General features: G+C 32.2%; 4 protein-coding genes across 5 annotated transcripts; all 4 read left to right on the top strand.

Annotated features, from left to right (window-relative positions):
* The first annotated feature begins 111 nt into the window (after positions 1-111).
* LOC130614035 (rhodopsin-like) lies at positions 112-4,425 on the top strand. Its single transcript, XM_057435429.1, has 5 exons — positions 112-992; positions 1,699-1,767; positions 2,479-2,701; positions 2,821-3,033; positions 4,286-4,425. Exons 3-4 carry the CDS (start codon positions 2,496-2,498, stop codon positions 2,978-2,980), a joined length of 366 nt encoding a protein of 121 aa, XP_057291412.1. The 5' UTR covers positions 112-992; positions 1,699-1,767; positions 2,479-2,495; the 3' UTR covers positions 2,981-3,033; positions 4,286-4,425.
* Positions 3,100-5,510, top strand: LOC130613404 (nuclear receptor coactivator 5-like). Its single transcript, XM_057434754.1, has 7 exons — positions 3,100-3,106; positions 3,167-3,237; positions 3,539-3,622; positions 3,935-3,992; positions 4,192-4,485; positions 4,579-4,838; positions 5,037-5,510. The coding sequence occupies exons 1-7, from the start codon at positions 3,100-3,102 to the stop codon at positions 5,040-5,042; spliced, it is 780 nt and encodes a 259-aa protein (XP_057290737.1). The 3' UTR covers positions 5,043-5,510.
* A 151-nt stretch (positions 5,511-5,661) lies between these two features.
* LOC130614036 (rhodopsin-like) lies at positions 5,662-10,850 on the top strand. 2 transcript variants are annotated; one of them, XM_057435431.1, is made up of 6 exons: positions 5,662-6,372; positions 6,459-7,416; positions 8,123-8,191; positions 8,904-9,126; positions 9,246-9,458; positions 10,711-10,850. In XM_057435431.1, exons 4-5 carry the CDS (start codon positions 8,921-8,923, stop codon positions 9,403-9,405), a joined length of 366 nt encoding a protein of 121 aa, XP_057291414.1. In that variant the 5' UTR covers positions 5,662-6,372; positions 6,459-7,416; positions 8,123-8,191; positions 8,904-8,920; the 3' UTR covers positions 9,406-9,458; positions 10,711-10,850. The 2 variants fall into 2 exon arrangements, with proteins under 2 accessions (XP_057291414.1, XP_057291413.1); XM_057435430.1 differs by having other exon boundaries at positions 5,662-7,246; positions 7,333-7,416.
* Positions 9,525-11,827, top strand: LOC130613403 (nuclear receptor coactivator 5-like). The gene is made up of 7 exons (XM_057434753.1): positions 9,525-9,531; positions 9,592-9,662; positions 9,964-10,047; positions 10,360-10,417; positions 10,617-10,910; positions 11,004-11,263; positions 11,462-11,827. The coding sequence occupies exons 1-7, from the start codon at positions 9,525-9,527 to the stop codon at positions 11,465-11,467; spliced, it is 780 nt and encodes a 259-aa protein (XP_057290736.1). The 3' UTR covers positions 11,468-11,827.
* Positions 11,828-14,145: the final 2,318 nt, after the last annotated feature.

The following is a 14,145-nucleotide window of genomic DNA, read 5'->3' as shown; positions in this document are numbered from 1 at the left end:
CAGGTGCTTATTTGAGCACTTTTTGATTTTATGCAGTTTTTTCAAAAATAGATTTGTAACTTCAGTAAATTCAAATCGTAAAAAACTGTGAGTAAATAAAAATTAAATACAATCTTCTCGTCAACTAATGGACATCTTCAGCGCAATTAGCTACTATTGTCTGCTAATTAGAGGTGTCTATTATTTAGGCAATGTCATTTTTCTCATGTCAAATCAACAGAAAATGGATTTCTAAATCACTTAGCACACAAACTTGGTAACCCATGGTGAATTCAGCTGAATTTACAAAGAGAAATTGCTCAAATGTGCCTAATAATACTGATACTGGTGTAACAAGACACATGGGAATGTTTACATTAAAGCAGTCTGTGCAGAAACTTTGCCTGTTAATGGCAGAAGTTTACTTTTTTGGAGTGTAATTAATTAGAGAGATATGTTCTTAATAAAAATAATAAATAAAAAAGTTCTGTTGAGTTATTTCAACTAAAAATAAAGACAAAGTGAAATATTTTGCGACTTTGTAGTTCAATCAATAAAAGAGGAACAAGTCAAAAATTTGCTCCGGCCTATCTTGGGGGTGAAGAAGAGAAGAAGAGTATTGAAATCAATGCGATCAGTTAAAAACATGCTCATGATATTCTTTTGAAGTCTCCTGTGTATCAGTTTGTTCTAAAGAGCTCTGAATGTCATTGGTCAAAAAAAACACCTACCGCCATGTATTTATTAAATCCATATTTAAGAAAATTAAGAATCAGTGAAAGTGACCAACACACTAACAAGCAAGAGTTTTACATGTGCTGACGTCAGCATTTTTTTTTGATGGTTAGTATGACAACTTTTGTGTTACCCCGTTTCAACAGTCAAGTGGATTTGTTTTTATCGAAATTTTGTTTTCTTTTTTTTACAAGCTACAAGAAAGAACTTTTACCGAAGTTTTCTTTTTGATGATCGTGCAATCTGACTTTTCTGGTGCTATCATTTTGAATTGTATGGTATGTTTTTAACCTTTTAACCTAGCCGAAAGTTTTTATTGCCCTTTTTTTGGCAATTTTTTTCTGTTTTCTCAGACAGTAGCTATGCGGTTTTTCAATATTTTTTTTGCTGCGCAATAACAGTAATGTTCCTGCTAACTCGTTTCTAGTTCAATCAGGTTTTTTTGGATTTATACTAGTTATGGACACCGTTGACCAGAAACCAAAAAAGCAATTTTTATATGTATTCATTTATCCTATGTAAATACGTCACAGGTTTGGATGTGCAAATTTTTAATGTGGTTTTAAAAACAGTTTCATGTTGACGTAGTAATAATATTAGGCACGGAAATTGCAACAATTGAAAACTGTTACAAAGCCCAAATGCTACAAATATGTAATATGTTTTTAATATTGTTTTGCTGTTGAAATCACAACGGCTATAAGTTGTTGTCTGTGTGAATTAAAAAATGAGATTTGACTTTTTGGTATAAAATAGGGATTTTGGAATATCATTTAAGTTTTATTTTGTAAAGTAAAAATAGAAATGTGTCTGCATTGTTGTATGTTGACTGTTGTTTACAAAGTTAAAATTTTTAAGGGTTCTATCTTATTAACGGGTTGTGGAACTCCTAAAATGAGTAAAAAAGATTTGTTATAGAATCTCATGTTGTTCATTTAAAAAATGTTAGGTTTGGTTTTCATGTTGTGCTATCCTTACTTTTAGTTGTCTGAAGAAGTTGCAGCGGTGGTTATACCTGGTGTTGGTTAACTGAAGTAGATGGCAGTGAAAAAGGTAAAATTTTTAAGTGTGGAAACTTAAGATATTTGAGACTTTAGAGTTGTTTTGAAGACATGTCACTAGTAAGTCAAGGGTTGGTATTTCTGCATGGCAAAATTATTCCTTTCTGGCAAAAAAGCTGCAAATTTCGTGTAATTAATTTTACTATCCCACCTAGTTTACAGAATAAATTTTCACGATAAGGAAGAAGTAAAAGGTTTCACATTTTTTAACATCGCCTTTAAACACGTCAGAAACATTGCAAATGGGTCCTGATTATATGACTTTACTACACAAGCTATTTCAAGTTAAGAAAATTAATATTTTTGTGGCGAGTAAGCTAATTTAATTTTGCTGTATTTAATTTATTGATTACTGATACAGCCTAGTACAACCTGTAAAATTTGCTTTTTGCAGAGAATAAGAGAATAATGCAACAAATATATCCTTCTGCAAGTGTCGTGAAACACTAGAAATATAGCCGTCTGCAAAAAGTCGTGTGAAGTACAACAAATATAGTCATCTGTACAAACTTTCACAAAATATAAGAAATATAGCTATCCACCAAAGTCTCACAAAATAGGCATTTGCAAAATTTTCACAAAAGACAAGAAATTGTATCTTCATCCATTCATACACCTTTTACACAGGTGTATAGGTCATTGTTACTAAATTTTATTATAAGAAGCAATTTCATGGTTTTCATGCTTGATTTTTTTAAAACAGATGTAAATTTGGCTGGAATGAGACGCAAAGCTCAGGAGAAAGACAAATTTGAAGCTCCTCCCCCAAAAGAAGAAGTCGTGCCTGAAAACATGATGCATATAGGCAAACGATCCCCTAGAAGGCGTTCACGCTCTCCCATTCACAGCGGCTCAAATTATGGTCGATCTTTGTCACCAATGTCAAGATACGAAGAACTTTATAGGAAAGATGATCCATTTGGAAGGTATGCCAACACGCAATAAAAATGCATAAGAAAGTTCATACAAAGATTGTGTAAAATAACTAGCCAAAAAACATCTCAGTGAAAAAATTTGATAATTTAATTACCATATGTTTATACAGATATGGTGCCTATGATCCTCAGAGAGATTTTCCACCTGGTAGAGGATATGCACCACATCCTCACGATGATGGTTACCCACCTCCATATGGTGGCAGGGAATTTCCACCGAGAAGTAACCCATACGGTAGATCATACGATGATCATAGACCACCTCCATAACGCTTTAGGCCGTCAACAGACTGTGAAATCATCTCTTTATCTAAGGAGGAAAGGTAAAGGCATTTTTATTTAAGTAATATGCGTTTTAAGAAAATTTCAGAAATTTTTTTCAAAAGTTTATGAAAGGTCTGTTTCATATTATCTGATATAGCAGGCCTATCAATAAGGGGAGAGCGATCACTCAAGCAAAGGCTCGCCCAATTCTGAAAAAGGAGAAACTAGCTGAGCCATTAATTGCTCCCCCAATTCCACAAAAAGTTAGTCTGGCTGAGCAAAATCAATTCATCTCACATGGAAATCAATGTTATCTTTCTTATTATTTACAGTAAGAAAAACAAAAATATATAATAAAAGATAAAAAAAAATAGATAAAAAAGACTTGTGATATAATATGCATTTAAAAACTTATTCTATATTTATTCAGATTGCTCGCCCAGTCTAAATTGTAACCTTGGATGAGCAATTTATTGCTCGGGTGTTATTATATATTTCTTATTGATTAGCTCAATATAGTAGTAGATTATCCACCATTCTGAAATATTTGTCTTTCTGTTAAAGTGTACAGCAACTTTGTTTTTATGTGGGAACAGGGCTGGGACTATGCACAATAATGACATGCTGTATAAAACCAGCCTTCTAACTGTATAAGTTTAAATACTGTGCAGCATAAAGTATATAAAAATTCAGTAAATAAAAGATAGGCAGTAACCCTAAGCAGAAATTAGATAGGCAGTTGCAAAGGGTGTTACAACTATTTGTACCACAAATAAACCATAAACAACATAAATAAATAATAATTTAAACAATTTTTTACATATTCCATTCTAAAAGATGATAAGAAATTGGCTACTTAAAATTTGTGGAGAAAAGTTGCAGCATTAATTTTCAGTTGTTCTTATTGACAAATACAGAATGCAAATAACTAGCAAAAAATATATTTATTTTTCTTAATAGGAAAAATTTTCAGATCTTAGAAATTCCAAAATTCCAAATTCCATTCCACTTCACGGAAGTCTTAAAAACAACAAAACGAATAACTACATAATAGTGCTTAGGTTTTTCAATGTTCTGTAAACAAAAATATAAAAACTGGAATGCTCTTGACCTGTTTTAAATTTTCGACCAATACTCTTAGCTAATATGTTCCTGGGCAAAAATAAACATGTATTTGCATATTGGAAATTTGATCGTACCTGGGATGTTTATTTAAGCATGTGTTTTTGTGTGTGTGTTTGTACCATCATCTTGGAAGTTTGACCACAAATGTAGGTGGTCGGTATGTTTGTTTTACTTCACTCCTTTTAGCCGTTATGCAGAGGAAGTTGAAGCTCGGCTGCGTAGTATTGGACTGGTTTGTAACATAGGTTATCCTCCCATTGATTTGCCAGTGGCAGAAGTAATTGATCGTATTACTCGTGCTGGAACACTTTATGTGATTGTTGTATCTGCGCAAAATGCGATTCATCGTTCTTGTACACTGAACATACTTCATGGCGCTCGACAAGGTTTGGGTTTATTTTTATTTTAAGTTTTGTGAAAAAATTTTTTATCAGGTGGTGATTTTGAATATGTTTTTGTTTTACCTTCTTTTTTAACAGAACATCGAAATATGCCACTCGATGATGCAATATCTTTTGTGGCAAGAAATTTTGATACATATTTAAAAGTTTTGCGTGAACCTTTTCGAGGGCCACCTCCAGGTGCGTATGACCCTGTTTATGATAGGGCATACCCACCACCTCCCTCTCATAATCCACCTGTAGGTGGAGTACCACCGGCTAGAGAAAAAGCCATGTCAACCGATGAACTCAATGCTATGATTGAAAAGCTAAAAAGAGAAAAGAGCAAAGAGAAGCAGGTAAAAAAAGTTTAGCTGTATTTAACTCAAGAATAGATTGAAATAGAAAATAATAAAAGCAGATGATCGTTTGTTTTTTAAAAACACAGCTTACAAATTCATAAAGTTGTACCTTTGACCTTTTTTGTTTTGTTTAGTTGTTGGTTTTTTTACTTGCCTTGTGTATTATATTTTACCTTGTTAACAAAAATATTTCAGGTTTGAGAAAGAATGATGAGAATGGTGCACTAGCACAAGGTGGACAGTCGGAGCAGCTGTCAAATAACACTTCTGCTTCTGATATGAATTACCCTCCATATTCTCAAGGAAATTCATCGAGAGGTGAACATGATGGTACACGAGCGCCACAATATTACAATCAGCAACAGCATTCGTACAGATAGACAAGTTAGATAAACTGTTATATTTGTTTGCAGAAATTATGACATGCAAAATCACAAACAAGAAGGGGTAAAAAGGATCAGAAAGAGAAAATGGAAATCTTGTTTTACTTGTACCAAATTTTTGGAGTTTATGGAGAACTTTTCTTGTATGTTTACTGAGTAAAAAAAGCATATTTGAGAACTGATTTGTTTTTATTTTTTTGTAAATAGTATTTTTGGTATGCTCAGTTGAATATAACTATATGTATACGACTTTACAAAAAGTGATATAATTTAATAAATTTCTGGCTCCAGGTCATCTTGCTTTTAGAACTAAATTTCATAATACTCAGGTGCTTATTTGAGCACTTTTTGATTTTATGCAGTTTTTTCAAAAATAGATTTGTAACTTCAGTAAATTCAAATCGTAAAAAACTGTGAGTAAATAAAAATTAAATACAATCTTCTCGTCAACTAATGGACATCTTCAGCGCAATTAGCTACTATTGTCTGCTAATTAGAGGTGTCTATTATTTAGGCAATGTCATTTTTCTCATGTCAAATCAACAGAAAATGGATTTCTAAATCACTTAGCACACAAACTTGGTAACCCATGGTGAATTCAGCTGAATTTACAAAGAGAAATTGCTCAAATGTGCCTAATAATACTGATACTGGTGTAACAAGACACATGGGAATGTTTACATTAAAGCAGTCTGTGCAGAAACTTTGCCTGTTAATGGCAGAAGTTTACTTTTTTGGAGTGTAATTAATTAGAGAGATATGTTCTTAATAAAAATAATAAATAAAAAAGTTCTGTTGAGTTATTTCAACTAAAAATAAAGACAAAGTGAAATATTTTGCGACTTTGTAGTTCAATCAATAAAAGAGGAACAAGTCAAAAATTTGCTCCGGCCTATCTTGGGGGTGAAGAAGAGAAGAAGAGTATTGAAATCAATGCGATCAGTTAAAAACATGCTCATGATATTCTTTTGAAGTCTCCTGTGTATCAGTTTGTTCTAAAGAGCTCTGAATGTCATTGGTCAAAAAAAACACCTACCGCCATGTATTTATTAAATCCATATTTAAGAAAATTAAGAATCAGTGAAAGTGACCAACACACTAACAAGCAAGAGTTTTACATGTGCTGACGTCAGCATTTTTTTTTGATGGTTAGTATGACAACTTTTGTGTTACCCCGTTTCAACAGTCAAGTGGATTTGTTTTTATCGAAATTTTGTTTTCTTTTTTTTACAAGCTACAAGAAAGAACTTTTACCGAAGTTTTCTTTTTGATGATCGTGCAATCTGACTTTTCTGGTGCTATCATTTTGAATTGTATGGTATGTTTTTAACCTTTTAACCTAGCCGAAAGTTTTTATTGCCCTTTTTTTGGCAATTTTTTTCTGTTTTCTCAGACAGTAGCTATGCGGTTTTTCAATTTTTTTTTTGCTGCGCAATAACAGTAATGTTCCTGCTAACTCGTTTCTAGTTCAATCAGGTTTTTTTGGATTTATACTAGTTATGGACACCGTTGACCAGAAACCAAAAAAGCAATTTTTATATGTATTCATTTATCCTATGTAAATACGTCACAGGTTTGGATGTGCAAATTTTTAATGTGGTTTTAAAAACAGTTTCATGTTGACGTAGTAATAATATTAGGCACGGAAATTGCAACAATTGAAAACTGTTACAAAGCCCAAATGCTACAAATATGTAATATGTTTTTAATATTGTTTTGCTGTTGAAATCACAACGGCTATAAGTTGTTGTCTGTGTGAATTAAAAAATGAGATTTGACTTTTTGGTATAAAATAGGGATTTTGGAATATCATTTAAGTTTTATTTTGTAAAGTAAAAATAGAAATGTGTCTGCATTGTTGTATGTTGACTGTTGTTTACAAAGTTAAAATTTTTAAAAAAAACACCTACCGCCATGTATTTATTAAATCCATATTTAAGAAAATTAAGAATCAGTGAAAGTGACCAACACACTAACAAGCAAGAGTTTTACATGTGCTGACGTCAGCATTTTTTTTTGATGGTTAGTATGACAACTTTTGTGTTACCCCGTTTCAACAGTCAAGTGGATTTGTTTTTATCGAAATTTTGTTTTCTTTTTTTTACAAGCTACAAGAAAGAACTTTTACCGAAGTTTTCTTTTTGATGATCGTGCAATCTGACTTTTCTGGTGCTATCATTTTGAATTGTATGGTATGTTTTTAACCTTTTAACCTAGCCGAAAGTTTTTATTGCCCTTTTTTTGGCAATTTTTTTCTGTTTTCTCAGACAGTAGCTATGCGGTTTTTCAATTTTTTTTTTGCTGCGCAATAACAGTAATGTTCCTGCTAACTCGTTTCTAGTTCAATCAGGTTTTTTTGGATTTATACTAGTTATGGACACCGTTGACCAGAAACCAAAAAAGCAATTTTTATATGTATTCATTTATCCTATGTAAATACGTCACAGGTTTGGATGTGCAAATTTTTAATGTGGTTTTAAAAACAGTTTCATGTTGACGTAGTAATAATATTAGGCACGGAAATTGCAACAATTGAAAACTGTTACAAAGCCCAAATGCTACAAATATGTAATATGTTTTTAATATTGTTTTGCTGTTGAAATCACAACGGCTATAAGTTGTTGTCTGTGTGAATTAAAAAATGAGATTTGACTTTTTGGTATAAAATAGGGATTTTGGAATATCATTTAAGTTTTATTTTGTAAAGTAAAAATAGAAATGTGTCTGCATTGTTGTATGTTGACTGTTGTTTACAAAGTTAAAATTTTTAAGGGTTCTATCTTATTAACGGGTTGTGGAACTCCTAAAATGAGTAAAAAAGATTTGTTATAGAATCTCATGTTGTTCATTTAAAAAATGTTAGGTTTGGTTTTCATGTTGTGCTATCCTTACTTTTAGTTGTCTGAAGAAGTTGCAGCGGTGGTTATACCTGGTGTTGGTTAACTGAAGTAGATGGCAGTGAAAAAGGTAAAATTTTTAAGTGTGGAAACTTAAGATATTTGAGACTTTAGAGTTGTTTTGAAGACATGTCACTAGTAAGTCAAGGGTTGGTATTTCTGCATGGCAAAATTATTCCTTTCTGGCAAAAAAGCTGCAAATTTCGTGTAATTAATTTTACTATCCCACCTAGTTTACAGAATAAATTTTCACGATAAGGAAGAAGTAAAAGGTTTCACATTTTTTAACATCGCCTTTAAACACGTCAGAAACATTGCAAATGGGTCCTGATTATATGACTTTACTACACAAGCTATTTCAAGTTAAGAAAATTAATATTTTTGTGGCGAGTAAGCTAATTTAATTTTGCTGTATTTAATTTATTGATTACTGATACAGCCTAGTACAACCTGTAAAATTTGCTTTTTGCAGAGAATAAGAGAATAATGCAACAAATATATCCTTCTGCAAGTGTCGTGAAACACTAGAAATATAGCCGTCTGCAAAAAGTCGTGTGAAGTACAACAAATATAGTCATCTGTACAAACTTTTTACAAAATATAAGAAATATAGCTATCCACCAAAGTCTCACAAAATAGGCATTTGCAAAATTTTCACAAAAGACAAGAAATTGTATCTTCATCCATTCATACACCTTTTACACAGGTGTATAGGTCATTGTTACTAAATTTTATTATAAGAAGCAATTTCATGGTTTTCATGCTTGATTTTTTTAAAACAGATGTAAATTTGGCTGGAATGAGACGCAAAGCTCAGGAGAAAGACAAATTTGAAGCTCCTCCCCCAAAAGAAGAAGTCGTGCCTGAAAACATGATGCATATAGGCAAACGATCCCCTAGAAGGCGTTCACGCTCTCCCATTCACAGCGGCTCAAATTATGGTCGATCTTTGTCACCAATGTCAAGATACGAAGAACTTTATAGGAAAGATGATCCATTTGGAAGGTATGCCAACACGCAATAAAAATGCATAAGAAAGTTCATACAAAGATTGTGTAAAATAACTAGCCAAAAAACATCTCAGTGAAAAAATTTGATAATTTAATTACCATATGTTTATACAGATATGGTGCCTATGATCCTCAGAGAGATTTTCCACCTGGTAGAGGATATGCACCACATCCTCACGATGATGGTTACCCACCTCCATATGGTGGCAGGGAATTTCCACCGAGAAGTAACCCATACGGTAGATCATACGATGATCATAGACCACCTCCATAACGCTTTAGGCCGTCAACAGACTGTGAAATCATCTCTTTATCTAAGGAGGAAAGGTAAAGGCATTTTTATTTAAGTAATATGCGTTTTAAGAAAATTTAAGAAATTTTTTTCAAAAGTTTATGAAAGGTCTGTTTCATATTATCTGATATAGCAGGCCTATCAATAAGGGGAGAGCGATCACTCAAGCAAAGGCTCGCCCAATTCTGAAAAAGGAGAAACTAGCTGAGCCATTAATTGCTCCCCCAATTCCACAAAAAGTTAGTCTGGCTGAGCAAAATCAATTCATCTCACATGGAAATCAATGTTATCTTTCTTATTATTTACAGTAAGAAAAACAAAAATATATAATAAAAGATAAAAAAAAATAGATAAAAAAGACTTGTGATATAATATGCATTTAAAAACTTATTCTATATTTATTCAGATTGCTCGCCCAGTCTAAATTGTAACCTTGGATGAGCAATTTATTGCTCGGGTGTTATTATATATTTCTTATTGATTAGCTCAATATAGTAGTAGATTATCCACCATTCTGAAATATTTGTCTTTCTGTTAAAGTGTACAGCAACTTTGTTTTTATGTGGGAACAGGGCTGGGACTATGCACAATAATGACATGCTGTATAAAACCAGCCTTCTAACTGTATAAGTTTAAATACTGTGCAGCATAAAGTATATAAAAATTCAGTAAATAAAAGATAGGCAGTAACCCTAAGCAGAAATTAGATAGGCAGTTGCAAAGGGTGTTACAACTATTTGTACCACAAATAAACCATAAACAACATAAATAAATAATAATTTAAACAATTTTTTACATATTCCATTCTAAAAGATGATAAGAAATTGGCTACTTAAAATTTGTGGAGAAAAGTTGCAGCATTAATTTTCAGTTGTTCTTATTGACAAATACAGAATGCAAATAACTAGCAAAAAATATATTTATTTTTCTTAATAGGAAAAATTTTCAGATCTTAGAAATTCCAAAATTCCAAATTCCATTCCACTTCACGGAAGTCTTAAAAACAACAAAACGAATAACTACATAATAGTGCTTAGGTTTTTCAATGTTCTGTAAACAAAAATATAAAAACTGGAATGCTCTTGACCTGTTTTAAATTTTCGACCAATACTCTTAGCTAATATGTTCCTGGGCAAAAATAAACATGTATTTGCATATTGGAAATTTGATCGTACCTGGGATGTTTATTTAAGCATGTGTTTTTGTGTGTGTGTTTGTACCATCATCTTGGAAGTTTGACCACAAATGTAGGTGGTCGGTATGTTTGTTTTACTTCACTCCTTTTAGCCGTTATGCAGAGGAAGTTGAAGCTCGGCTGCGTAGTATTGGACTGGTTTGTAACATAGGTTATCCTCCCATTGATTTGCCAGTGGCAGAAGTAATTGATCGTATTACTCGTGCTGGAACACTTTATGTGATTGTTGTATCTGCGCAAAATGCGATTCATCGTTCTTGTACACTGAACATACTTCATGGCGCTCGACAAGGTTTGGGTTTATTTTTATTTTAAGTTTTGTGAAAAAATTTTTTATCAGGTGGTGATTTTGAATATGTTTTTGTTTTACCTTCTTTTTTAACAGAACATCGAAATATGCCACTCGATGATGCAATATCTTTTGTGGCAAGAAATTTTGATACATATTTAAAAGTTTTGCGTGAACCTTTTCGAGGGCCACCTCCAGGTGCGTATGACCCTGTTTATGATAGGGCATACCCACCACCTCCCTCTCATAATCCACCTGTAGGTGGAGTACCACCGGCTAGAGAAAAAGCCATGTCAACCGATGAACTCAATGCTATGATTGAAAAGCTAAAAAGAGAAAAGAGCAAAGAGAAGCAGGTAAAAAAAGTTTAGCTGTATTTAACTCAAGAATAGATTGAAATAGAAAATAATAAAAGCAGATGATCGTTTGTTTTTTAAAAACACAGCTTACAAATTCATAAAGTTGTACCTTTGACCTTTTTTGTTTTGTTTAGTTGTTGGTTTTTTTACTTGCCTTGTGTATTATATTTTACCTTGTTAACAAAAATATTTCAGGTTTGAGAAAGAATGATGAGAATGGTGCACTAGCACAAGGTGGACAGTCGGAGCAGCTGTCAAATAACACTTCTGCTTCTGATATGAATTACCCTCCATATTCTCAAGGAAATTCATCGAGAGGTGAACATGATGGTACACGAGCGCCACAATATTACAATCAGCAACAGCATTCGTACAGATAGACAAGTTAGATAAACTGTTATATTTGTTTGCAGAAATTATGACATGCAAAATCACAAACAAGAAGGGGTAAAAAGGATCAGAAAGAGAAAATGGAAATCTTGTTTTACTTGTACCAAATTTTTGGAGTTTATGGAGAACTTTTCTTGTATGTTTACTGAGTAAAAAAAGCATATTTGAGAACTGATTTGTTTTTATTTTTTTATAAATAGTATTTTTGGTATGCTCAGTTGAATATAACTATATGTATACGACTTTACAAAAAGTGATATAATTTAATAAATTTCTGGCTCCAGGTCATCTTGCTTTTAGAACTAAATTTCATAATACTCAGGTGCTTATTTGAGCACTTTTTGATTTTATGCAGTTTTTTCAAAAATAGATTTGTAACTTCAGTAAATTCAAATCGTAAAAAACTGTGAGTAAATAAAAATTAAATACAATCTTCTCGTCAACTAATGGACATCTTCAGCGCAATTAGCTACTATTGTCTGCTAATTAGAGGTGTCTATTATTTAGGCAATGTCATTTTTCTCATGTCAAATCAACAGAAAATGGATTTCTAAATCACTTAGCACACAAACTTGGTAACCCATGGTGAATTCAGCTGAATTTACAAAGAGAAATTGCTCAAATGTGCCTAATAATACTGATACTGGTGTAACAAGACACATGGGAATGTTTACATTAAAGCAGTCTGTGCAGAAACTTTGCCTGTTAATGGCAGAAGTTTACTTTTTTGGAGTGTAATTAATTAGAGAGATATGTTCTTAATAAAAATAATAAATAAAAAAGTTCTGTTGAGTTATTTCAACTAAAAATAAAGACAAAGTGAAATATTTTGCGACTTTGTAGTTCAATCAATAAAAGAGGAACAAGTCAAAAATTTGCTCCGGCCTATCTTGGGGGTGAAGAAGAGAAGAAGAGTATTGAAATCAATGCGATCAGTTAAAAACATGCTCATGATATTCTTTTGAAGTCTCCTGTGTATCAGTTTGTTCTAAAGAGCTCTGAATGTCATTGGTCAAAAAAAACACCTACCGCCATGTATTTATTAAATCCATATTTAAGAAAATTAAGAATCAGTGAAAGTGACCAACACACTAACAAGCAAGAGTTTTACATGTGCTGACGTCAGCATTTTTTTTTGATGGTTAGTATGACAACTTTTGTGTTACCCCGTTTCAACAGTCAAGTGGATTTGTTTTTATCGAAATTTTGTTTTCTTTTTTTTACAAGCTACAAGAAAGAACTTTTACCGAAGTTTTCTTTTTGATGATCGTGCAATCTGACTTTTCTGGTGCTATCATTTTGAATTGTATGGTATGTTTTTAACCTTTTAACCTAGCCGAAAGTTTTTATTGCCCTTTTTTTGGCAATTTTTTTCTGTTTTCTCAGACAGTAGCTATGCGGTTTTTCAATTTTTTTTTTGCTGCGCAATAACAGTAATGTTCCTGCTAACTCGTTTCTAGTTCAATCAGGTTTTTTTGGATTTATACTAGTTATGGACACCGTTGACCAGAAACCAAAAAAGCAATTTTTATATGTATTCATTTATCCTATGTAAATACGTCACAGGTTTGGATGTGCAAATTTTTAATGTGGTTTTAAAAACAGTTTCATGTTGACGTAGTAATAATATTAGGCACGGAAATTGCAACAATTGAAAACTGTTACAAAGCCCAAATGCTACAAATATGTAATATGTTTTTAATATTGTTTTGCTGTTGAAATCACAACGGCTATAAGTTGTTGTCTGTGTGAATTAAAAAATGAGATTTGACTTTTTGGTATAAAATAGGGATTTTGGAATATCATTTAAGTTTTATTTTGTAAAGTAAAAATAGAAATGTGTCTGCATTGTTGTATGTTGACTGTTGTTTACAAAGTTAAAATTTTTAAGGGTTCTATCTTATTAACGGGTTGTGGAACTCCTAAAATGAGTAAAAAAGATTTGTTATAGAATCTCATGTTGTTCATTTAAAAAATGTTAGGTTTGGTTTTCATGTTGTGCTATCCTTACTTTTAGTTGTCTGAAGAAGTTGCAGCGGTGGTTATACCTGGTGTTGGTTAACTGAAGTAGATGGCAGTGAAAAAGGTAAAATTTTTAAGTGTGGAAACTTAAGATATTTGAGACTTTAGAGTTGTTTTGAAGACATGTCACTAGTAAGTCAAGGGTTGGTATTTCTGCATGGCAAAATTATTCCTTTCTGGCAAAAAAGCTGCAAATTTCGTGTAATTAATTTTACTATCCCACCTAGTTTACAGAATAAATTTTCACGATAAGGAAGAAGTAAAAGGTTTCACATTTTTTAACATCGCCTTTAAACACGTCAGAAACATTGCAAATGGGTCCTGATTATATGACTTTACTACACAAGCTATTTCAAGTTAAGAAAATTAATATTTTTGTGGCGAGTAAGCTAATTTAATTTTGCTGTATTTAATTTATTGATTACTGATACAGCCTAGTACAACCTGTAAAATTTGCTTTTTGCAGA

This window comes from Hydractinia symbiolongicarpus, chromosome 11 (genome assembly GCF_029227915.1).
Source record: "Hydractinia symbiolongicarpus strain clone_291-10 chromosome 11, HSymV2.1, whole genome shotgun sequence".
NCBI lineage: Eukaryota > Metazoa > Cnidaria > Hydrozoa > Anthoathecata > Hydractiniidae > Hydractinia > Hydractinia symbiolongicarpus.
This window is presented reverse-complemented; position numbering and strand designations above follow the sequence as displayed.